Consider the following 24,314-nt stretch of genomic DNA (forward strand, 5'->3'; position numbering starts at 1 on the left):
CCCAATCCCCTCCCCCGATTCCCTACCGCAGCACTCGACTCGACTCTACCTGACCCTACTCTTCCCTACTCTCCCCTGCCCTGCCCTACCTGACCTTACGCAGCCCCAAGCCCCAAGCACCAAGCAACGCAGCTTAGGTCTTGGCCTGCCTCGCACCTCACACCTCGCGGCCTCGAACCTCGACGCTCCTCGACCTGCCTCGACCTCGACCTACGCAACTCGTCCGTCCATCCATCCACCCCGTCCCTTCACCACCTTCACCTTCACCTCGACCTTCACCTCGACCTTCACCTCGACCTTCACCTTCACCTTCACCACATCCTCGCCATCCTCACCTTCACCGTCCCTCGTCCAACTTCCCATCTACCATCTCGCTCCCCGACAAGTTCTCGCGACCGTAAACCGCCCGCCTGGTCACAATCCGTCTTCAAGTTCAGTTCTCACTCGCCGTGTCCTATCTATCTACCGATCTACCTCTATCTATCTATCTCCCCCCCCACCACCTCCTCGCGCCGTCTAATCAATCCTTCCTCCGGCTCGCCTGACCCAGCGGATGCGACGTGCTCCTTCGAGAGAAAAATAAAAATAAGTTAGGAATTAATACATCGCCCATCACCCATCTCGCCCATTCCCCACGCATTCCAAAGACGTGGGTCGCACGGCTCCCTTCCCCAGCGTTCCTGGTTGCTGCATTCGACCGGTTCGACAACCTCGCCTCTCACGAATGACTGCCATCGTCTCTCCATCATCGCCTCAACCTCGTCCGCAATCATCGATCAGCACGACTGCGACCGCCATCACACCCGCATCCATTCCCTCCGCCGCCCGTTGCAAAAACCTCTGCCGACCCATCACGCGCTCCCGTATCGTCCTCCTCCTCTTCAGCCTCCCTTCGCGCTCCGATCATCCCCACGTCACGTCAGTCGCATCCTTGAGCGCGTCGTTCCTGAATCCTCTCGTCCCCGGATTCAGCGCTACGCTGGTCGCAAACATCGCCCTCAATCTTTGTGCGACCGAGGCATGAACGTGGCTCACAGTCGATCGGTCGCAGTTACAGCTTCCGCCTCCCACAGCAATCAATCCCCGCCGTCCGATCGCGTCAGTTCCTACCCACCACAGCATGCCATGAGCCCTCCTGCATTCTCCCAGCCTGGTCCCGCCTTCCGCACCTCCAATCCGCCCCAGCAATCCTACCAGTCTCTCTCCATGACTACCATGAATGCCTTTGCCAGTGACGCCGCCATCAACTCGTCGCAGTCCCCCGCCGGCGCGTTCACCACCGCGCCCGCGGCCGTCGTCATCCGCCGCCTCCCGCTCAACACCACCGAGGACACATTGAGGTTGATGGTGGTATGGTCGAAAGAGTTCATCGATGCCGAGGTCCTCTCTCCCGAAAAGTCCGAGGACGCTGGGTTTCGCGCCGCCGTTTTGCGCTTCAAGTCGCATTCGGGCGCCCTCGAGGCGAAGAACATGTTGGACGGCAAGCCGAATGTCGCCAATGACGCGCAGATGATGGTGGAATTCTATTACGGGACCCCTTCTACCTCCAGACGCTACACCGTCGACAATACTTCCAATCCTGGCCCGTCCAGCTCCACATCGTCGACAGCATCGTCCGGAGGTCCGACTCCCCGCCAATCGTCCCGGTACAATGGCACTTTCCAGACAACTCAGAGAGTCTCTCCCACCACCAATGGATCATACGCAGGGAGTGAGCTGGCCGCCGTTGAGCTCAGCGCTCACTACCAGAGCCTCTTTTCCCCGCAATCCCCCATCGGAAACCACCTGAACGAACGGACTAGAGTCACTGGAAAATCCTTGATCAACAATGATTCTGTCGATGATGACGAAACCGGAGAGCTTCTCAAAGACCTACTTCCAAAGGACCCGGTAGCGTATGCTGAAAATGGGTCTTCAACGGTCCAGATGCGCCGGCCGACGAACCCCCAGATCCCCATCTCCCGTATGGCCGGGTTGTCTCTCAACACGAGCAATGCTGCAGGTCCAGCGCCACTCTCGTCTTTCTCGCAGCCGATGTCGTCCATTTCGAATTCGCACCCCATATCGCCCACGGCGATGAGCAGCGCCGGGCCCCCGGCGAGCTACCAGCTTGGTAGCCAGCATTATCAGCGGCATAACTTTCCGCCAGTCAATCCTGCTGACCAGAATCCTCCGTGTAACACCCTCTATGTGGGCAATCTTCCCATCGACACGTCCGAGGACGAGCTGAAGGCCATGTTCTCGAAGCAGCGTGGCTACAAGCGTCTGTGTTTTAGGACCAAGCAGAACGGGCCCATGTGTTTCGTAGAGTTTGAGGATGTCTCTTTCGCGACCAAAGCTCTTCACGAGCTCTATGGCCATCCTCTCCACAACAGCATCAAAGGTGGCATCCGTTTGAGTTTCTCCAAGAATCCCCTCGGAGTGCGATCTGGTCAGGGGATGACATCCCCAGGGCCATCGGCAGTTCCTGGTGTTATGCAGGGTATGAATGGAAGTATGGTTGGCGGACCAGGGTCTGCGTTTAGCACTGCTAACGGCCCTCCTCCTGGCCTTACTGCTCCCCCAGGCCTTGGCCCGGGAAGAATGGCATATGGCAATAACCCCATGAACGGCGCCAATGGCCAGTACACGGCTGCTTCATTCGGAGGGAACGCCACTCCATGGAACGGGCCAGTCTTTGCTGGCGCTATGGCTGCTGGTGGCCCACCAACGATGATGAATGGGGCACACAATGGATTCCCTCCTGCATATATGATGGGAAGATAGACCAAGCTCGTCATATGCTTATCGCGAGAGGCGATTCGGATGATTCGGGTCTTGCACTTTCTTTTTACTTCTTCACACTCATTCCCCACTTGTCGGGCGGTCGACATGATATTTTTGCTATTTTGCTTCTTTCGGGACCGATCCCAATAAGGAATCGGTCCTCTTGCTGCATCGGGTTGCATTTCGCATTTTACAGACTTTGTAGCGCGGTGTTCATGAGATTCCCCCATTTCGCGTGGTATCAATTGCGGGAGTTGAAAGCAGGATCAGGCAAAGGATGAAGGGCATGTTACGGTGTTCTCGCGTTGTGTGTGTGTTTCTTTTATTTTCGATTCATCATCTGGCGCGTGTCGGGCTGTCGTTTCCGCATGGCGTCACTTAAAATACTATCGAGAGCGCAAGCTGGCAGGCTTGACGAAACAAACCATGGGGACGCGGTCGGTTGATGTACGATTGGCAACAGCAGCAGCAGCAGACAGATGCAGCACTCTGGGCATGGGATAACGGAATACATCGGCAAATGGCATTAGCACGTTGAAAAGAGGAGTGTGGAAAAGGCGTACTCTATTGAACGTTAGGCTTTTCGTTCTTTGGCATCAAGGGGGCTCTCGCGATTTTTGCAGTGCAATCAAATATGGAAAGGAAATGGTACGCATTCATGAGGGGTTGGCGGGGTGTTCATTGCTTGGCATAACTTACACAATATGGGGCGTTTTTATTTTTATTTTATTGCGGCATATCTATGGATTAGGTTGCTTATCGTTAGAATTTACACAGGAGCATTTCATTTTGTGCGTGGCCCTTTCTATTTTAGACGGTGTGGTGTCGTGCTGTGTTGTGTTGCTGAATGTCTGAGAGAGAACGGTTTAGACCAGTACTTCATAGCCCATAGCGACAAAAAACATACTCTTTGCAATCAACTCCTCCTGTAACACGGAATGCGGAACAATGACCTTGTTGCGACAACGTTATTGACTCGGCAGATAATAATGCTCTTAGCTTTTGAAGCACTGACGGTCAAGAAATTCGAACCCCTGGAATATCACATGTCACGTGACACAGCGCTAAGAAATCCCGCCTACCTCCAATTTGAAATTTCTCAACGTCCACCCAATTTTTTCTTCCCTTCACAATACCAACACCAACAACAACTCGATCCTCACCCACCACCGCGCTTCCGGGTATGATCTTCCATAATCTACTTCCGCGTCCGTAATTCCTTATATTTCTCTGTTCTCCGCCCGTATTATTCTCTCTTCCTCTAGCTAGGCAAGATGCTATGCAGCCAAGCAAGCAAACAGGTACGCACCTCAGATTCATTCCTCTATCTTCTCTCTCCACACACACATACCAAGATACTTAATATCATGATGAACCTTCGTGTCGCCCCTATCTTACCAATGAGCTTTTGCTCCCATGGTGATTTACCTGTCTTTCCAAACGGACTATCTGAACCTATTTTCTCCTTGTATCATATTCATATCACACTGGGTTGAACTGAGTTTGATGAGAGCAAATTTGCTAATGTTTGCAATGTGAAGGGGATGTAGGAATATTAATTTTTGTGAGTTTGTGCGATGTTTATGAGGGCGAGAGTGTGTGTGTAGGGAGAGAGAAGGAGGAAACCATTACGTGATGAGCAAAACATATACTATCAAATGCGGATTTCTCACTAGAGAATGACGAATAAACTGGTTCGATTAGCTGAATGATGTGTTGAGGCGGAAATATACTGGATGGGATGGGATGGATATCAGGGTCTTGTGCTGATTGCCATATCAGAACAGGATATCTCGACCTCGAAGAACATTATGACGGATGCTTCAACAGGTACGTTTGTGGTTTATACATTTTCTTGGTGTTTTGGGAAAAGTTAGGGTAGGAATGAGGGACGGGGAGGACCACGGCTTATGATGCAACAATCCATGCTAATGCTGATGGCAATTCACGTTGTCGGATGCTGACACATCTCGAGACTTTTCATCTTTCAACTGAGGCTGTTTTTGGGGAATGGAATTTTTACTTATCTGCAAAATTTGAGAAGACATTTTTGCTGACGATTGGTATTTCAGATTTATGGGTTTAACGGTAAGGGCGTTTGGATATGGGGGTTTATATCGACCGGTTGCGCTGAATAGTGGCTTGAGTTGTAGCGGTACCGAAGTATTTGCTGCTGCCTTGAAAGTTCATGGCTTCGAAGGGATTAGGTCCCCAGGTCTGCGGCTCTAAATGATGAAATTCATCCGTGGTTTCCATAGATTACTTTATATATAAACCTACTTTCACTGTACATCCATTCCCGCGCATACTTGTCATCACTATTTAATATCGTTTCGACTCAACTAGTATGCACATCCCATTCTCACCCAACCCGCCCTTCTCTTTTATAAGTAATCTAAGCACCCTCCAAAAACCCCGCCGACGCCATGTATACCCCGCCTACACCTCCCCCGCCTCCAACCCTCACCAACCAATAAACCCCCCCACCATTATACACAAATTCAAACCTCGCTCAAATCTCCAAATTATCTAGCCTAGAGCACTTGACTCTAAAAGATATCAGCAAACAACCTCAGCACCGTATGTCGAGATGTGGAGCCGTGTCGGGTCTAATATCTGCACCTTGTGTCTAAGCGTAGTCTCCTTCCCTATTTGCTTCTCAGACCCTGCGAGGGATCTAGTGAAGAAGAGAAGTAGGCATCTACCTAGGCATGTAGGTAAGGTGTTTTGTTGACAGCATTTTAATACATTGGCAGCGAATGATACGTTGGTAGCACTTATTACGTTCGACATATAGAGAACCTTCCCACATCAGCAAGGGGTTTCCATGATAATTAGAGTGGATAGGAAATTTGGCAATTTGGGCTACTGGATTTGGCGGCACCGAGGGGTGTGGGTTGGGTTTGGTGTTTTAAAAAACGTTTTGTGAAGCCCAGCGGTTTTTGCAGGCTTGCTTGAGCCCAGTCCTGAAGTTGTAAGAGATGCAGGATTGTGTCATGTAATATATATATTCCCCCAAATCCGGCAGCTATTCCAAATAAAGTAACTTTTTTTTACAATCCCCTCACCTTTTCAGAACTCTTATCAGCAATCTGCTTCCTCGGTGTCTCCAACCCAAAAAATACAATCATGCTCACGGCCAAAACACCCATTCCCCCAATAGTATAAGCGACCTCCCTGCCAGCCCACCAATACACACTCGTGAACAATAACGGCCCCACGCCTCGTCCAAGCTGTCCCCAGCTCCTTAGATTCCCCAGCTTTCCACCGCGCTCATCCTCGCCGGCCTCGAAGCTACTTAGGGCGTTTAAGCCCGTGACGACGGTAGCGCTCGTGATGGCTAGGAGGGTCGTCGCGGCGTAGAGACCGCCCACGGTGGTGATGCGCGCGAGGAGGAGGAGCGCGAGCAGACAGGAGACCACGCCTATGCGTACTGATACCAGTGGGGGGAGGCGTCTGGTGAAGCCGCCTTGGAGGAGAGATGCTACAAGGCCCATGTAGCCTAGTAAGCGGCCGTTGCGCGCGGCGGTGTAGCCGAAGAGGTCAAAGGTCATGAAGGGGAGCGAGAACTCCATGCCGGAGAAGAAGAGGATGAAGGTTAGGTGGGTGAGGTTGAGGAGGAAGTGCGAGTTTGTTCGGAGGAATGGCTTGCTTGTGCTGAGTGATTTGGAAGCTGCGGGTTTAGAGCCGGCTTGGAGAGTGGGCTTGACGGTACTGTTCGTGGTATGGCCGTTGAGCTTTGCTGTAGCGACTTTGCTAGGTAATGTCTCCGGGAGACAGAAATAAAGATACAATGTCTCTGTTACAATCAAGAACAATGAGAATCCCGCCGCGGTTGCAAAAGGGTTCGCTTTGACCGAGCTGATGGTGCTCAACCACGCCCCCAATGCCGGCCCAAACGTGAAGCTTATGCTAAAGCAGATACCCACCAATGCCATCGTAGCCCCTCTCTGCTTCTCATCTGAGATATCCGTCGCGATGGCGATGGCGAGTTGCACATTGCCTTCCGAGAGGCCACCTACGACGCGGGAGAGCAGGAAGGTTCGGAAATCCGTGGCGCAGACCCAGAGGAGGACGCTGAGAATGTTGCCCGCCATGCTGAAGAGGAGGGCTGTTCGACGGCCATAGCGATCGGAGAGTGTGCCTATTACGGGGGAGGCCAGGGCTTGGAGGAGACTATATAGGAACCAGATGTTAGTCCTCCGCGCGCTCTGATAGCGCCGTGTTTCACTCACGAGAATAAACTACCCAATGCTCCACCGAGTAGTACGATGTCATATCTGGAATCGATGGGTCTCGAGAAGGATGCTTTATAGGCATTGAGGTAGGTGAGGATATAGTTGAGGATGGAGGGGGATGTGGTCGAGGAGGAGGCTTCGAGGGGTGCTTCTTTCGAGCGGTAGAATTCGAGAAGGGAGGGAAAGAGCGGGAGGATGAAGGTAAATGATATCTATGCTGAAGTATTAGCAAAGATATGGGGATTTTCTACCTGACACCTTATTATTGAAGGAGGGGTATAGAAAGGCGCGTAGGACGCGAATACAGACGTACCAGATCTAGCAGCAGAGATATGAATACCACTCTCAACACCTTCTTCCTCATCGCGGGCTCAACCGGCGCAGCCATTTTTCGAAAACACTCGTACGCACGTATTGGAACAATCGGACCAGTGTCCTTTCCCCTCCGGCGCAAACAACTACTTGTATCCGCCGAGTCCGAAAAGCAAATATCTACCTAAATATCTCACAAAAGGGAACAGCGAAAAGCAACCAGCGCACGAGATTTTAAAGAACGGGAATGGAAAAAGAAGGAATCGATTCCCGCGGGGGGGATTGCGAATGGAAAACAAGAGACAGACAGCAGGACCAGCGTGTCTTAATTAAATATCGTCGAAACGAAAAACAGGAGCTCGATTTGTCGCGGTTCGAAACGCTTCCGTGTCACTAACTACCTAGTAACCCTCGAACCCCATTAAGTGAGCAAGTGATGACGCTGCTGATCAACCTGTGGCTTGCCGCCCAGCCCCCCGCCCCACACAACTGTAAAGACAGATCTGTCATCCGCTATAATAAGGGTAATACGTGGGAACGTTGTGCTCCATTGGGGTTGTAGAAGGAATGCAGCCTATTGATGGTACCGCGAATTGGCGTATCGCGGTGGAATATTAATAAACCAGAGGTTCTTAGCAGGATCTTGGGACCACGACCCTGCGAGTCTAGAAGTAGGTGATTGTCATCGCAGTTGATTGGTCCGAGAGACATGAGCCAACTACTTCATATCTCGAAGCCTTTAGCTACACAAATTTCTCCTCATTGGCTGTCTCGATGCCTTGGTTTAGCTAGGCGTCTCCTCCTATTTATCAATTATGTCGCGGTCTTTGTTTACCCAGGTACTTGAATGTCTTCTTCTGCATCTATCTCGATACCTTGTTCCTACTCACTACCTGAAGGCGTTCATCTACAACTAGTAACCAACTACCGTAAAAGGTTATGTCTACCTATACATCTCCTTTTCATCCTTATCAACTGTGTCAAAATTCTGTCTACCCAAATACATCCTTTCCGTCTATATCAGTCATCTCAGAGTCTTTGCTAGTCGGCCTGCGACGTCCTGTCACCCAACTTCAACTATTAATACCGCCATTAATCTACCACTTACACAAATTCGAAAACGTCAACCTCCTCAGCAACAGCAGCGAGGTCTACATCAAAGCTAATTAGGCAATCAAGAAACATTCTCCTAATGATAATGATGAGGGCATTAATACTGTATAGTGTCTCGGAGCCGGATTTCTCAGATACAATCAACCATCAAGCTCGGCCAATACATCAAATTCCACAACCCAACTCTGGATCTCAAACCTCACCCGGGCACGATCAATAGATCCTTATCTTTCACCGCCTCTGGGATCGGCCTCATTCACCAAAACGCAAACTCTTAATCTTGTGAAGTGAGCGACGTATTTCAAGGATAAAATTTAAAGCTTTGTTGTTATTGTTCGTTTTCAACAACTACTACACTAATACCTGTATAAGAACCTAGCATATCCTCGTCCACTACAAACCCATAACCACCGGCTAGCCGAAAATCATCCAAACTGGGCTCGTCAAATAGAGCGCAACTTGACGGCATTCGAAAGAAAAGGTAGGACTAACAGGAACAACCCCAAAGTGGATATCTAAAATTTCAGGCCAGTTGGCCTTTTCGACAGACTCACGTTTCCCAATGATTTCCTTCCACAATTGTATCCTCGATCTAGTCCACTCCATACCTCTTGAAAATCTCCAAGCTTGCCTCAGCTAGCCCAATGGCGACTCACTAACGTCATCTAAATCGGAGTTTAATAACTTCCTTTGAAGTTCATAGAAAGCTCTTAATAAGGTAACTATGTTACTAGTGATATTCGACTTGCTTAAGCGCGATATTAGGAAGGGATATAGCCTTGTTTGCGGTCCATCATTCGACAACCTCTCTATGAACATAGGGTTTAACGATGGGCTATTAGCTCTAATGCTAGGCATGATTGAATGCCTTGACCTGACAGAGTTCGCTCCGTCCCCGCTGAAGAGTGCCTCTCAGCCGCTGTTCTTAATCCATATTCAAATCCTCCGACCTTACCTCTTATACCTGGGGAATGGAGCGAGCTGGGAAATGATACGCTTGTAACGCCACATTAAGCTGCATCCGATGGTGATTGTATAGTTTACCTAGGTACGCCAGAAACGAAAGCCCTTTCATACTTTGGAATCCCCGACCCGCCCAATCCTGCCGCTATCGGGATTTTACTACCGATGGAACAACACTCATTATTTTCATGCACTTCGCTTCCGACAACTGAACTACATACAATCAATATCTGATCAGCCGCTTTCTAGAAGGCAACTTCGACATCTACAAGGATTGCTAAGCACACCCAAGGAATTTGCAGGACCATGCCATGAATGCCCGAGAAAAAGCTGAGGGATGAACTAAAACAAAGTAGTTGTCTGATCTGCAATCCAAGCACGGCGATGATTATGACAATGAACATCATTACGAAGGCATTCCCATCCACGCATACTGGCGAAAGCTACCACTGGAGATGGCCCTAACAAAGTACTACAAGCAAACCATATGGAATGAGACACGGCCACTGCCAGTCAGGAGAGGCCACTAGTGCAAATTCACGCCGCGGATATAGCTACACTTCATCTGATCTTCCAACCTATATTATGATAACTCCACCGCAATTATTGCAATATCTCGGTCCACCTAACTCATATCATCTGTTGGCGTCGGCCATTACAGAACCTAGGAGGTGCTAACTCCAATATACATGGTTAGATGAGAAATCCCCGGACACTAGCGCACATAGCTAATGCATAGGATGGACCGAGAGATATTGATGACAACTATAATGTATGAAAGGCTCGCAATAAATATTCTCAGAAGGTTCATCTCTCTCAAAGTTCCATGCAGCTGTTACCTACCCTTTACAGATAGGAAAATTTACGAAGTATCAATCTAGAGTCTATGTGAGACTTTATGGTAATCTCATGTATAAGCTTATAAACGACCATGAAGGCCTATTTTGAAATTGGTTCAACCATCTAATTGATACTTATGGTTTCTACTGGAAACGAAGCTTTCTTCCCAAAACATCCTTGAAGAATCTCGGCTATTAAGTTTGAAATACTATTCTATAACACCTCTAGAACAGAATTGCTCATTGCGATCGAGACCCCAATACACTGCCCCTTTTCTCTCCGTCAACCTTCGTCGAACTGCAACCCATCAACAACTACTGCCTTTTTATCGTTAAGCAACGAACGTGTAGCTGCTCGACAAATGCAGGAAGCTGGTGCTAGTCCGCGTCTTAATCTCAGTACTCGTGGTCTAATTCCACGTCCAAAGTTAGCTCTACTATCCTATAGATCTATACTCTCTCTTGACTCTGATAGCTTATTCTACCACACACAGTAGTCATAACAAAGGGAGGGGGAGTGGCCATACCGTAGTTTTGCTGATTCTATCCAGCGTTCGAGGTACAGTTGCTGTCACCGAGGGTGAGGCACTTGTGACAACACACGAGCATGCGAAATCAAGCATATAGTTCTTGGCTAGATCAGATGGTAAATTTTCTCGTCCCCGTTTAGCCACCCCACGTTTCGCATTCGGAGAATTACAAGCTGCCTATTCATTGTGGGTCAGCTACAGGGTTTCTCGTGTAGAGGTAAATTCTGATGGAAAAAGCCGAAACTTACGGGGAGGAATTCATGACACCCTCTATCAAACCAATGCCCCTCATTGGCGACACCCCCCCTCGTTAAAATCCCCTCCCCTAACGGGGCATCATACATGTCGCAACTATGGTATTTAGTCCCGGAAATTTCATACGTCACAAAACTCTTGCATCTGTTATTCGCTAAGCACGCCTGTTTACACGCGCTCTGGTTCACAAATCCCTCGGGTTCGTGCGAGAAAATATTCTCCGTGAGAAACTTAGTCGAGAAGGTACCTGCGACACCACAGAGCATAGAAGGGGAGGGCGTAGGGCAGAGGATTGTGGTTGTGCGAGAGTTAGGATCGGTGGTTGTGGTAGATGTTGTTTGGGAAATTGTTTTGGTCTTTGTTGTGGATCCCTGGAGAGTGTTTGTGATGTATTCATAATACGTAGGTTGAAGAACTTGGGAGCATATCTCTTCTTTGCCTATTGTCATTGTTGCGGGCCTAGAAATGATCAGTCACTTAAACTTTTCTCCTTTGTAAAAGGAGATAGAGACTTGATGGGCACTTACAGGTTGTTAAGCGAGCTTATGGCCTCTATAACCTGCCAATTGGAGGTGCATGCTGGAAGTTAGGTTAGTAACGAATTATTGACATACAGTCCACTTGGATGGGTTTGGGGAATTTGGAACTCACATGCAGGAATTGCCCAGCTAAGAGCCGAGGTTTCGCGTTTCTCTACTGGGAAAACGGGGCTCAAGGTGATCATGGGATCTGGACTAGCTATAGAGAGCTTTATCCCCAGGAGAACTGTGAGGATAGATACGGATCTCATCTTGGCGGTATTTGCAATGGTCAAGGAACCACAATCGGATGCTTTCTGTTTTGAAATGAGTACTCATTGTGAAGCGGAATCTATCTGCTCTTTATGGAATTCAATTCAAGGCATGAAATTATATAATTTGAGTTTCGTACGTACTATTTCATAGACCAAGCCTCTTTGACAAGCTTGGCAGATATACGTACCAAGAAAAGGGGGGGGTTCGTCGCTTAGGCTAAAACAATTGAATCCTTCGCTTGGTTGACTTACAGTTAAACATGACCTGTTCTGTATTCAGGCTCGCAAACCCCAGTTGAAATGCGGGAAGTCCAAAGCGCCAACATAACAATGACAAATTCAAAAAAAGCAATGACAAATTCCAAGATCGTATGACATTTTGTAACCTTGGAGAAAATGACTATGTTCAGTTTCCATTTGAAGAACACGTTGGTAAATGGCCATTGGAATGCGGAGATTTCTATCGGTCAATTTGCCGCCATTCAATGAAGCCATAGAGGTTTCTTTTGTCCCGTTCCAACTTGGGAAGGTATTATAGAAAGCAAGCCGCCTGCACAATGAGTGCAATGAATAAACTGGAATACTGGACAACAATTGATGGATCCAGACGATGAATTGATTTCACTCCTCGGCCTCTACAGGGCACATGTACGTCATGTTTATGTCAAACTTGACTCGGCAATATCCAAAATAAATGAAACCCCCCATTTTGCGAGGAATGAGAGTCTTGAATAATTTATCGAGAATGAGAACACGCTGTAGTATGTTATAGTATCTTGAATATAAAACCTCGAGGATGCCACAAGAGGTAGAATTTGGAGCCTGGGTTCATGCACTTCCTCCTAGAACTTCTCCACTACAAAATGACGTCAAACGAGCTCCAGGGATTAAATATAGACCCTCGGCTCTCTTATCATTATTATCATCATCGCCAAGCTTCCTTTCGCAATCCCGACCCTACCAAAGGCATTCCGCAGCCAGGCTTGATATACTAACTATTATAGAGAATCAGTTTTCCACATGAATGGCGTTGCTTGGTTGTAAAGCATCGTCATATTGTCACTCAAATTAAGTTATCGGAAAGGGAATCTCGTCGCAGTTGTTACTACCATGTAAGTATCTCGATCTTAAAAAAGAGGGCTTTGACTCTTCAAATGTGTTCATCTCATCTCAAAACACCCCATCGATTATGCATACCGTTAGAGCAAATTGAAGGAGGCACAAGTGTAATTACTCTACCCTAGTTCGACCGAGGCCAACGGCCCTTTCCATCCATAATAGGGTGGCCATAGCTAGGAGAGTAGTCTAGTATTAAGATACTGAAGCTATGTAACGCGTAGGACAGCTCACCATCCTTTCGTCAATGGAGACAAACAACTATTTGAGCGGCGGCAGTAAGTAAGGAACTGCCGCAGAACATCTATAGGAAACAATCAGATGAATTGACACCTCCGGCAGAACTTTACCCTTGCTTCCAGATGTTTGGCGGCCTACGGCGACATAAAAGTGCCACAGCAGTTACCAGTAACAATCCTCGATTGAGATACCCGTTTCCCGAAGACTTTATTTCTCTAGAAGAGCATCGAGAAGTTATTCTAGAAAGACTATAGATTGGAAAGGGATTGCAAGTTTGGAGTAAGGGCGCATTAATGCATGTCTTGGTGAGCAAGGGGCCTAGCTAAGCCCGATCAGCCAATCGCGCAAGCGGCCTCGTGTAAGCAACGCTAGACTATTAAGCTTCCATCTATTGCAAATCATGTCGATCCGCCGAGTACCTTGATACAATTCATTTCGGTTGCAACTTTCACGTACACTAGCAGCAAAGCACTCTACAAATTGGCCAAGTCATCTATGAAGCACTGAAGACCATCAAAGACTTGAGCACAAATCTGGCCGTACTTCGGTGTTTCTAGGTACTACTAGGTACTCTCAATACCGAACTGAACGGAGCTCCGGACAATGCTTTGTTAGACAACCTCAAGCATTGCTCGCAAGACATCAAGCAGTCTCTCAAACGTTGTGCTGAAGTATATGATGAATTCAGGATAAAGCTGCGGAGTATCGCATCGAACTCCACCGTAGAACACGGGATTGACATGTAGGATGTCGAGGATTTCGGCTCTTAGGACGAGTTATTGAATACCATGACGTAGCAGAGCTTTGCTCATTCACAGTGCCTACAGTAAAAAGCAAAATGCAGAAATATATATCTATATATACAAGTGCTGTAGGAAATGCCTCGTAATTGATTAGAGCCATTGGCAAGACAAGTAGTAGTGGTGCTTCCCGCACACATATACCTCATACTACAATCATTGGCGAAGTTGATTCCGATCAAGTGGTTGGAGACGTTGAAGGCCAAATTGCCCTCGCCATGTTCTATCAACATCGGAGGAATAACTAGACTGTTATTAAAGCTCAATAAAGCAGACTTCGGCGTTGTATATGCGCATTTGCTTGCCGTTCGCTCCTTCCTTTGAAGACCAATTTTGTCGATGATCTCCTACGCAGTAGTTCCCATTCCATAACGCTGATAATTAGAGCATGCTGAGCCTATAGATCACTCCGCCTCTGCTTCGGAAGAGATCTCCTTATACGAAGCGCCATGCGTTGTGGTACTCTTCACTGCCCTCGCCGTCTGGACTTAACTTCCCTGGCGGTACTCTAACTCGGTATGATCCGGTGGCCTCTCGCTACGATACCAGTAGAGGTGAAGATAGAAATCGACCCATTTCTTAGGATGCGATAGAGCCTCGAGCATGTTCTCGCCCTCGTCAAGTGCTTCTTGTAACGTGACTACCCCTCGAAAAAGGGGGAGGGGTTTCGGCATCATGAGCGTCGGAGGGATAGATTCGTTCGACCAGAATGCGAGGATATTCGGGAGATGCAGGTAAAATGGAGGAGATAGCTTAGCGAAGTTGAAACTGATGGCGGTTGCTCGATTACCTTGGGAGGTGAACTAGGTAGGGTATCCCGACGCCTCGTATGTATAGTACCTGGGACCTCTAGAGTAGGCGAGCGTACCAGATGAGCCCCTGAGACACTGCAGCGCTAGGATCAGCACAAAGGATACTATCGGGTATCTCACAGATTCCCACGGAAGAACCTGCGCTTCTGTAGCGTCTTATATTTCCAATTACGGTTCTGTATTAGGTATAGGTCGCACACAAACCAAAATGATAGCTAAATCCGACTTGAGGCCTCTTCATTCGCCCCGAACAACGCAATGCCCCTTATTGCATTCTAAAAATAGTAACTGATCTTTACTAAAGCGATATCTTGGTGACCATTAGCTTCTGGAATTCCCAAGGGGATGTATCGCGTGTTCAGCTCTAATACCCAGCGCCTTATTTAACAAGGGACACTGCGAGGAGCCGATTTCTCTATCAAAATATTTTGGGGGTATTGAGGGGTTACCACCTACGAAATTATAAAGGTCTAGGACAATTAAAATTCCCTGATGCGACTACAACAGGATCTGGGCCACTATCTAGTATAACATGAAACAAATAACGACAGACGATGACGGCAGCGCCGGCTATGGTTTGAAGACTCGATGGTAAGTATAACTAGGAATCCTTATAGCAAGCAGTAGCTAAAAGTAACACAAGGCATATTGCGAATGTAAAAAAAAAAAGTTTGAGGCGTAAGCCCCGCTAAGAAGGGGGGCTTTTAGAGGTCCGCGGAAACAGGAGTTGGCACGATGTTGTGGACTGTCTAGGGTGCGAAGGCACCCGTCCAGTAGTATACTACTTCATTCCAGAAACTAGACTGTTAGATCTAACAGCTCAAGGCTATGCCATAAAACGTATTTCCCTATACACCCACGCTATCAAAACAAGCCTAGTTCCCGCAATCATATTCGTGCGCAATGGCACAACGGTCGAGTAAGCGGAGATATTAATGCAAACATAAACATAGCAATGACCGTCTGGTGGCCAAGAATCGTGCAATTCCTTATTAAATTTCAATTTCGCCTCGTGAGCGTCGAGTCCCACCAGCAAACCAGTTGCCTACCTCAACAATCTAAACCGTGCAACAACACCGTATCGTCAGTCCAATCAGGCAGGTGTCAACGCAACATTCACGCCATCCCTGACAGCAGCCGTAAGGGTAAGGTACTCTGTCAATATGGAGTCATCTCTTCTCTGGATTGACTTGAAGGTTTGTAGTAATCTGATAGTAGTATACGATGCCTCGGTTAAGGCGAATTGTTGGCCGATACTAAAACCCTATTAGTTTGGCTGCATAAGAAGCGGTAATGTAAAGACGTACCAGATCCGGGGCCCGCCATTAAAGGGGAGGAATTGCCAGCTATGCCATATTAGTAAATGTTCTGATTATTCCTTCAGACTGTCTTACCCAGGTCTGATATGCTCCCATCTCTCAGGCTTATATTCTTCCGCATCTTCGCCGTACAGGTCCTTTCGCCTCTGCATCGCATACACTGAATAGGCAACAGTCTGGCCGGCTTTTACAAAGATCGGAGATTTCCCATCTGGGCCACCGCCAAGTGGAATAGTTGTATCGCGAACGGCCATACGTGCATTCTGAGGCACAATTGGATGTAGCCGAAGAGCTTTAAGAGTCAGTCTCGTATTTCAGAGAGTGGGGTGATCCATTGCTTACCTTCATTCAAACAATACTGGAGATACTTCATTGATTTGATCTCTTCGAAAGTTGGAGGCTTGTCGCCCAAATTCGTCACCTCCGCTCTAAGCTTTTCGAAGACGTCCGGTCGACGAGCTAGGATGTAGAATAGGAAGCTGAGAAGACTAGCAGTGGTGTCACGACCTGCTAGTAAGATGTTCAGGAGCTCATCCTGGATCTTCTTCTCCGAATATCCGGTTGTCGCTAGATGCTCCAAGAAAACATATCTCGAGGATTTGGCGTCCTCAGTCTTTTTCTCCTGGTTTAGGCTACTCTTGTGAAGTTGCACCGCTTTTTGGACATAGTTCCCAACGTACTCATACACAAACTTCTTTTCCTCGGGGTATCTTTTGTCCCGGATAAAGTATGAGAGTTTCCCAGCACGTCCTCTAAAGAAAAGAATTAGTATTTATATGATACCGAGAGGGATAGGCATTACCGTATCCCAGCCTGTTCCGTGACATATGTGAACGCCTTTGCAAATCTCTCGCCAGATTCGGAGCCACCTTCTCGGAGAACATCCGTGCTTTCTCCAAACAGGAAGTCCGTCGCCGAGTCCAAAGTGAGCCCGAAGAATAGGACTTGTAGATCCACGGTTGACCCATCAAGGGGAATCTTGGCAAGCAACTTGGTGACATGTTTGTCGAAAGTTTCAATGTCCCCAACCTGACTCCTTGTGAAACTCGGCCGAAGTAATGCTCTGGACGCCTCCCATTCCTTTCCATCAGTAGTGAAGATCCCGTGTCCGAAGATATCCCCAAGAGCCTCCTTTCGGGATGGACTGAATGAAAAGTCTTTGAATTGGGTGGCTAAGATGGCCTTCATATTCTCGGGTTCCCTCGTCACAAAGAAGTGTTCGCCAAGGAGCATTATTTTAAACGTATTGGCTCCGACAATCTGAAATCGTTTTGTTGCGAACTCCAGGAAACCCCCTTGTTTTGACATCTTCAAGTTCTCAAGGGAAACATCCAAACCGATTGGGTCACGGTGAGGATATCTGGGCGCTGGTTTGCACCCGTGCTTGCGAGCAAATAGTGAGCGGCGGCGAGCAATAATCGCCCACTGCAGGAGATTGACCACGATATAGACAAGGACAGACCCGAGCACCAGGGCCACGACGGGCGAGCGTCCTTGCGCGAATGCAGTTATCTTTGATAGGTTCGCCATGATGGGAAGAAGCGGGAACTTGATCTGGTCAATTCAACAGGTTGTACTTCGTAACTCTACTGATTCTCGTAGAGCAGCTGGATAAACCCAGTGGCGGTGTCTATCTTATAAGTTATGCTGCTAGGGCCTTGGAAGCTGACCTCAGACACGGATAGCAGAGGGAGGGTGCTCAAGAAGAAAAGGTAGAAGTATGGAAACGGCCAAAGCGGATCGAGGGATGCAAGCCTTTAAGGAGATGCAGTGACAATTTGAAAATAAGGAGTCGGTCGTTGAACCTGGGCTTCTCCGACGACAACCAGGATGCAGGAGCAACTGTGCTCCGCGTGGAGCATGATACTAGCCGTGGACGAACTATACAATCGGGCCCAAGGTTCCCAAACACCGGGGGGAACGCCAGTAGAAGCAGTGGAAGTCTAGAAGGGCTCTCGACGCTTGGTTCGTCCGGAGTGAATGGACCGATCCATAACGATCCCCGCAGTTGGCGATCGGTTCCAATATCAAGCCAAGCCCAAGCCTGAATGCGGAATCGTCGGGGCGTATCAGACGAGACAGACTGCCGGCCTGATAGACGTCCGCTTCAATACTCTGTAATATCGAGATGCACTTGATACTTCGCACGTCGTCCCTTCGTCCCTGGTACTTCGTGCACCAACACTCGTCCGGGGTACCTGCTTTTGTCATACTGAAGTCGCAATTATTCAGGGACGTCTTCTCGGCCTTCGCGGTCTTCGGCAGCACCGAGATTAATACAAACCAACGTCACCAAAGACGCGTCGTCTTTTCCCAGAAAACCAGGTCGCTGCGAGTAATTGGCATTCAAAAAGACGCGAAACCGTTCGGCTTTTCAATGCGATCGACACCGCGCTCTCACATCGGCTGCCTTGTACGGAGGATACAAGCTTGCTCGTATATGTACTCCGTACAACCGCACATATCCATACCACCTTGGCGGCGGCCGCCAACGATACAAGTGGACATACGCCCGAGATACTCTGGGGATATGATATCAGCGGACCCATGCCGAGACTGGAGAGTCGAGGGAGCTGTCAACAGCTAGAACGGAGTTGCGGGGAAGTTACCCGATCGGAATACTGCGAACATGTTCGCCAATAGGATAAGGGTGGAAGTGGCTTCAGCTTTGTGAAACAAAACATCAAGTACTTCGTATTGGCTTGTGCGTAAAGCATCGCATGCTAAGCCGAGGCAGTCTGATTACAAAACGCTACCAGTGGTACAAAGGACGGAAGCACTGCGCACTGCGCAGCCATACAGACGTAAATGCAGCCCTCCCCATCAAGGGATCAAGGCTACTTGGGTACCAAGGTACAGCACTTTGCACGGTGTCACACAATGCTCGTATACCATCGAACCTCGGTCTTCTCGATTACGCACGCGGTCTCTTTCGATCGGAGAAATCCCGTTAAGTTCTCTTTTTGGCATCATAGCAAGTCGGTCATAAATACTGCTTAGTGTCGTCCCTTATGAAAGATGATGATAAAGGTCCCCAACTTTTAATGATTTCTCGATGGTTCAGCCCCATTAACTAAGCAGTATCAGATCCAGCTGGCCGGTAAACCACTCCGGTTTCTGGATTATGAAGATTATTATATCTTCTATTGATCAGCCTCCATAGTGAAACAGCGGGGTGCCAAGTCCACTCTATAAGTGCCGGTAAGGCTAGCAAAGCCCACATTCTCGTGGGAAGTTCTAAGCAAAGGGATAAGCTTTTGGTGTTTCGAGAATTAGCAGCCCCCTGGAATTTTTATTATTTCATGTCCGCTTATAGGGCATATTGATTTTGAAAGATCTTGGAAACCTCGTTGGCATGGCTCATTTTCTTGGGTGTTGTTGGATACTACAAAATACTTCCAGTTATCGTAACAACTCCCCCCTCCCCAAAGCGGGATGGAACTTCATATGATGACCAGCCTCAATCGCGATCGCGATATCTTGAGTCTGGCCTAATTAACTCCTGTAAATGCATGGAAATAATTTAAAAGTTTATCTTGGCAGACTGGATATATTCGCAATTGATCAACATGATCGGAAGCGACTATAAGCACTACATTGCAACGATGATGCAGACTACACGGCCAGTGGGCCCGTGGTTTTATCTAGGCGGGATATCTACAAAATTATATAATTTCAGCGCCAGGCTAAGATACCTAAATAAATAAAGCTTTCCACAGGCGGCCGAAACTATCTCTTTTTATCTAGTTTATAATAAGATATATCGTCGCCAAGTTATATGATACTCTCAAAAATTCCCAGAGAGGTCAAGCCATCTTTTTTATTAAATTATATTTACAATCATGCTAGTATGCTTCAAGTATCTACAGGGGGGTCTTTGTATCGCGCGGTAGAACGTCTAGGGAAGCCTATTGCCTCGAACCAGCATAGAGGATATTCGGTTGCTTCCACTTGATGATTTGACTCTCCCATCCGCCCGAGCCTTCTGGAAATAAATCAGATTTCGGCGGCTACCGGGTTTCAAATACCTGGATTTTATTCTATTGCTTACAATCGAGGAATAATGGAAACCGCTCACTCGAACTATTTCTCTTGCTATTGGAACCTGTGTCCAGGATTTCCGTGAAGTGTTTCCTGATCGTGGCACACAATGTGTCGATAACGAGACTGTGGGACCACAGTAATCTGGAGAATAATTCAGACAATCTATGAATATGCGGTGGTTTCGACTGAGGGTAAACCTTTTCGTTTGCTTTAACGGGGCATGGTAGGTTGCAGCAAGCATCTAATTTACCATTTGAGAAATTTAGAAGCTTTGGTGGAAAGAGCTGAATTGGCAGATGGACAGAAAGACAAATGGAAACATCAAAAGAATATATTTCCTACTATAAAACAAGTTGGTCATTGTTGTCAAATGTTCAAGTTCCAGCAACTATATTTTGGATAGCAAGCTCATTAAATTATCGTAAGGCTTGTATCCTACTCATCTTGAGGCGGTCGAGGTTCGACGATTGTAGGAATCAATTCAACAAGGTATTCATGCGTCCTGGAAGTCACTAAGCTCTTTATCGTTCCAACTGTAAATAAGTTAGAGAAGCTCAGCATTCACATGCCTATGTAATCACTTACTTCCACAACTTGCCACTCAACTCTCTTCCGGCGCCTAATGCCAAACGTGCCATGACGTTCCCAGGTTGCTCTGGTCGCAACAACTTACCTTGCTCGTGCAAACCTCTGAATTTCTCGGCGTCTTTGGCATCCATCGTCGTGGCATGTCCTCGGACCTCCTTCTGCATCTCGGTATCCACTACCCCTGGCCGTATTGCTATAGAGGAGATATCAGGTTCTTCGATCGTAAGCGTCGCGGCAAGATGATTTAAAGCGGCCTTGGAAGAGCCATAAGCCCCCCAAGCTGAGTATGCGCCTACTGCAGCTCCAGAAGACGTAAGGATGATGCGGCCATGTGATTGACGCAGAGAAGGAAGAGCAGCTTTAATCTGTACTTGGATTAGCAAAGCTTTATAGATGGTGGGACTGGGATTTTTACAAAAGCGAGGTTGCTAAAGAAGTTGACATCAAATGCGGACCTCCATTCTTCCGGAGTCGAATCTGCAATTCGCTTCACAGGGCTGAGAGTGCCATGGTTAAGGATTAAGCCGTCAATGCGGGAGAAAGCTTTCAGACCAGCGTCTACAACTTTGTTGCCGACCTAGTTTGTGATTAGCTTCGTCAATGCAATGAGCAAAATTTGTGAAGTTAGCGGCATGTTTGAGGATTGTGATGCTGCATTTTCGTATTCCACAGTAAATCCTAAAGCAAAGCAACATAGGAGGCCGGTAAAACGAGGGTTGCAAGAATTGGTATATGTTGGTGGTTTTTATGAACTCCACACAAATAACGAGACGAGACCGAGCTCGGATATAGGCAACATGGCACTGAAGTCTTGACCTCATATCTATCCAATCCGATTCCTTCCCCATATATCGAAGACAGAGACTTGAAGAATAAATTAGACATACCGAAAAATCGGCAAGATCTGCCGCAACAACCTCGACCTGGCCAGGATATTCCGATTTCAACTTCTCCAGTGGTTCCGCACTCCTTGCCACAAGAACTAGCTTGTGTGATGCATGAAGTAGATAATTGGCAATTGCAAGCCCAATTCCACGGCTCGCCCCCGTGACTATAATAACCTTTGATTGTGACATGCCGCGTATCTTTAGGATGATGATGTTGTTGAAAGAGGCCGTCCCGAGGTACGTAGGTACAAATATATACCCGGACCTGCCCAAGCTACCCCTGCCGACTCCCGAGCCCAGACGTCACCTCGGCCGCCTTGAAAGTTGGTGCAAACAACTCGTCAGATTTATGGACGACGGAGGTCCACCCTTTTCTTTTTGATACCATTGTTCTCATCGACGTGCCATTGGCATCACTGATCATTATTTTGGGCTCCAGGATAATCGACTCGCCCGTCTAGGCCCTCGCGCAGCTATCCCTACCTGCCCACCGACAACTTCGAATCATACTACGAGCTCTTGGCCTTGGCCTCTCCCTCCTTGCTTGCAGATCGATTGTCTTCCGACAGCATTATTCCTTACGGGGCTGGGGGCAGCTCTGCTTTGAACGGCATAAATGCCTCGCTGAAAAGTTTGATGAATTGAGGAAGTGGCTGAGCTTCAGGCCGAAGTATACGCGGAGGGAAGTGGCTGCTGCATGCGACGTGATGCAGGTATGAGAGCTGCCGTTGATGTCACTAAGCGTGTTAAGATGGAGGCTACGTGATATGGCTACTTGTTGCTTTTGAGGACTGGAGGTGGGAAATATGGGTATGGACTGGTGAAGAAGAGGCCACATGTTAAGTGTTGGCGAAAGGCTTGCCATGGTATTCCTTGTGCACCGTATTATGCTAAGAGCTTTAGGATAGATCTTCGATGATAGTTCCCTGAAGCTGTTACACAAGCTCTCTGCAACAAGGCATTCGCCTGCATCCCCAAATAAACCTAACATCTCTTAAAGAATGTTCGAAGTCGAAGGATATATTTCGGGGACGACACACTCGCCGTATGCAATACGTATATCTCAATTGCCATATTCCTGGCTACCCAGCTTCCGCCACCGAGTCGAATTCCATTACAACCAAGTGTAGGTCGTCTCTTTGTTGTGGGGGCTCCGTGGCAAAAACATAGGACAAGAGCGGAAACGGCTTCAAGGCCCAGACGAGTTCTACGAATCATTGTGCGAGAATTGGCCAGAGCTATTGGTCGTCTGAATATGTTATACAAAGATTAATGAAGACCATTGGAGTGTTGGATCTATCCAACATGAATGTCTTGGTTGACGGTAGCTGAAAACGCAAACCCGGCCCGCGCTCCTGCATCCGGGAACATTATGATATCCCACGAATCACCCTGGGGTCAATCTAGGATGCATCTACCTGCCAGTGAGACACTTCCAACATTGAGATTATTTATACAAGTACCAAGTAGTTACATCGATACGGGCCATCTTTCACGGAAGTTTGCCTTGGAAGCTGCCGAATCTATCTCGGAAGAACCCGATCTCGGCAAATTATTCCCGTTATTAGGGGCGTTAAGTCGGTATTGAAACAATTGGTGGTGGCTCTAGCTTTGTTTCCCGACTGGTTGGCAACTTGCGGATGAGGAAAAGAATAAAATAAGGCAAGCAAGATTGAAACTCGTTTGGGGATCTTGGCAGTGTTAAGTGTAGATCGACGGGGCGGGTTAATAGACACGGTTTCGTACATGCTCAGATTTTGTAGATGACGCGGTGCTGGATGATAGCGTGCTGAAACCAATTGATTCGTAACGCGAAGTTTTTTCAAATAACATCTGGAAACGCTCAGGTAGTTGCTCGTAACAGGCTAAGGATTATATTATATTATGCCTATATATTGATAACTCCGTATATGTTTGATGCTATATTACTAACATTTGCGGGCTTGACTTGATACTAGACTAAGCACAATGTTAGTTGTTGCAACTTACCACTACTAGATACTGTACCTGATTTCAATATCTCCTGGATAAGATTGCGGCGATTTGCAAGACCCAAGATAGAAGCATGCCCCCACGTTCCCCTGAGCGATGAGTATAATGGGGCGGCTGGTTGGCTGTCTTCTCGAGGCACGGAGGTTGTGCAACTTGTTCGTGCTTTGTTTACAAACCCCCAACTGCAACTGTAACGTCGTGTTCCACCCTCAATCTTCAAATCACGTGCGGCCACGTTCCCACCTCATGCCATGCCATGCAACGGGAACTGCAACTCATAAGGCGCACGAACCCGGACCTGCATTGATCAGGGCAACTCTTCTGTCATTGCGAGCACCGCATACCACTCGGCAGCCCAGCAAAGATTCCGGTCGCCAATCCTGGACCCGCAATCATCAAATATGAGCATCTTCTTATTATCATATCGTTACGGAGTACGCCGGGGAGGAGGGAAGAGGGAACGGGAGACCAGGGGAATAGCCACAAGCGTCGATCCTTGGTAGCCTCTCAGATATCACCTCCTTCGAGTTCCTCCACCCTCCAGCCTATCCAGCACACGGCCGTCCAACAAGGTCATAACTTGCGCTGCCGATCAGACGCCGCCGGCGTGCAAGCGACACCTTAATAGACGAGCTGGTGGAGGGCGGGTGGCTTCTACCATCACGATAGGTGCTCCAGCCCCTTTGAAATGCGGCGCCGGCATCCTG

General features: G+C 48.0%; 5 protein-coding genes across 5 annotated transcripts; 1 reads left to right on the plus strand and 4 right to left on the minus strand.

The window, feature by feature from the left end:
• Positions 1–1,020: 1,020 nt before the first annotated feature.
• BP5553_00823 (RNA-binding, RBD) lies at positions 1,021–2,766 on the plus strand (the record flags this gene model as incomplete). Its single annotated transcript, XM_032009446.1, has 1 exon — positions 1,021–2,766. The coding sequence occupies one exon, from the start codon at positions 1,021–1,023 to the stop codon at positions 2,764–2,766; it is 1,746 nt and encodes a 581-aa protein (XP_031873500.1).
• A 3,053-nt stretch (positions 2,767–5,819) lies between these two features.
• BP5553_00824 (uncharacterized protein) lies at positions 5,820–7,392 on the minus strand (the record flags this gene model as incomplete). Its single annotated transcript, XM_032009447.1, has 3 exons — positions 5,820–6,942; positions 7,002–7,216; positions 7,318–7,392. 3 exons carry the CDS (start codon positions 7,390–7,392, stop codon positions 5,820–5,822), a joined length of 1,413 nt encoding a protein of 470 aa, XP_031873501.1.
• A 3,336-nt stretch (positions 7,393–10,728) lies between these two features.
• Positions 10,729–11,806, minus strand: BP5553_00825 (uncharacterized protein; the record flags this gene model as incomplete). The annotated part of the gene is made up of 4 exons (XM_032009448.1): positions 10,729–10,938; positions 11,010–11,475; positions 11,544–11,595; positions 11,668–11,806. The coding sequence occupies 4 exons, from the start codon at positions 11,804–11,806 to the stop codon at positions 10,729–10,731; spliced, it is 867 nt and encodes a 288-aa protein (XP_031873502.1).
• A 4,064-nt stretch (positions 11,807–15,870) lies between these two features.
• On the minus strand, positions 15,871–17,626 carry BP5553_00826 (putative cytochrome P450; the record flags this gene model as incomplete). The annotated part of the gene is made up of 5 exons (XM_032009449.1): positions 15,871–16,033; positions 16,085–16,123; positions 16,172–16,388; positions 16,439–16,848; positions 16,899–17,626. 5 exons carry the CDS (start codon positions 17,624–17,626, stop codon positions 15,871–15,873), a joined length of 1,557 nt encoding a protein of 518 aa, XP_031873503.1.
• Positions 17,627–20,633: 3,007 nt separating this feature from the next.
• On the minus strand, positions 20,634–21,804 carry BP5553_00827 (NAD(P)-binding Rossmann-fold containing protein; the record flags this gene model as incomplete). The annotated part of the gene is made up of 4 exons (XM_032009450.1): positions 20,634–20,673; positions 20,726–21,093; positions 21,144–21,305; positions 21,616–21,804. The coding sequence occupies 4 exons, from the start codon at positions 21,802–21,804 to the stop codon at positions 20,634–20,636; spliced, it is 759 nt and encodes a 252-aa protein (XP_031873504.1).
• Between the last annotated feature and the right edge of the window lie 2,510 nt (positions 21,805–24,314).

The sequence above is a fragment of the Venustampulla echinocandica genome (genome assembly GCF_003357145.1).
Source record: "Venustampulla echinocandica strain BP 5553 chromosome Unknown scaffold_0, whole genome shotgun sequence".
NCBI classification, from domain to species: Eukaryota; Fungi; Ascomycota; class Leotiomycetes; order Helotiales; family Pleuroascaceae; genus Venustampulla; species Venustampulla echinocandica.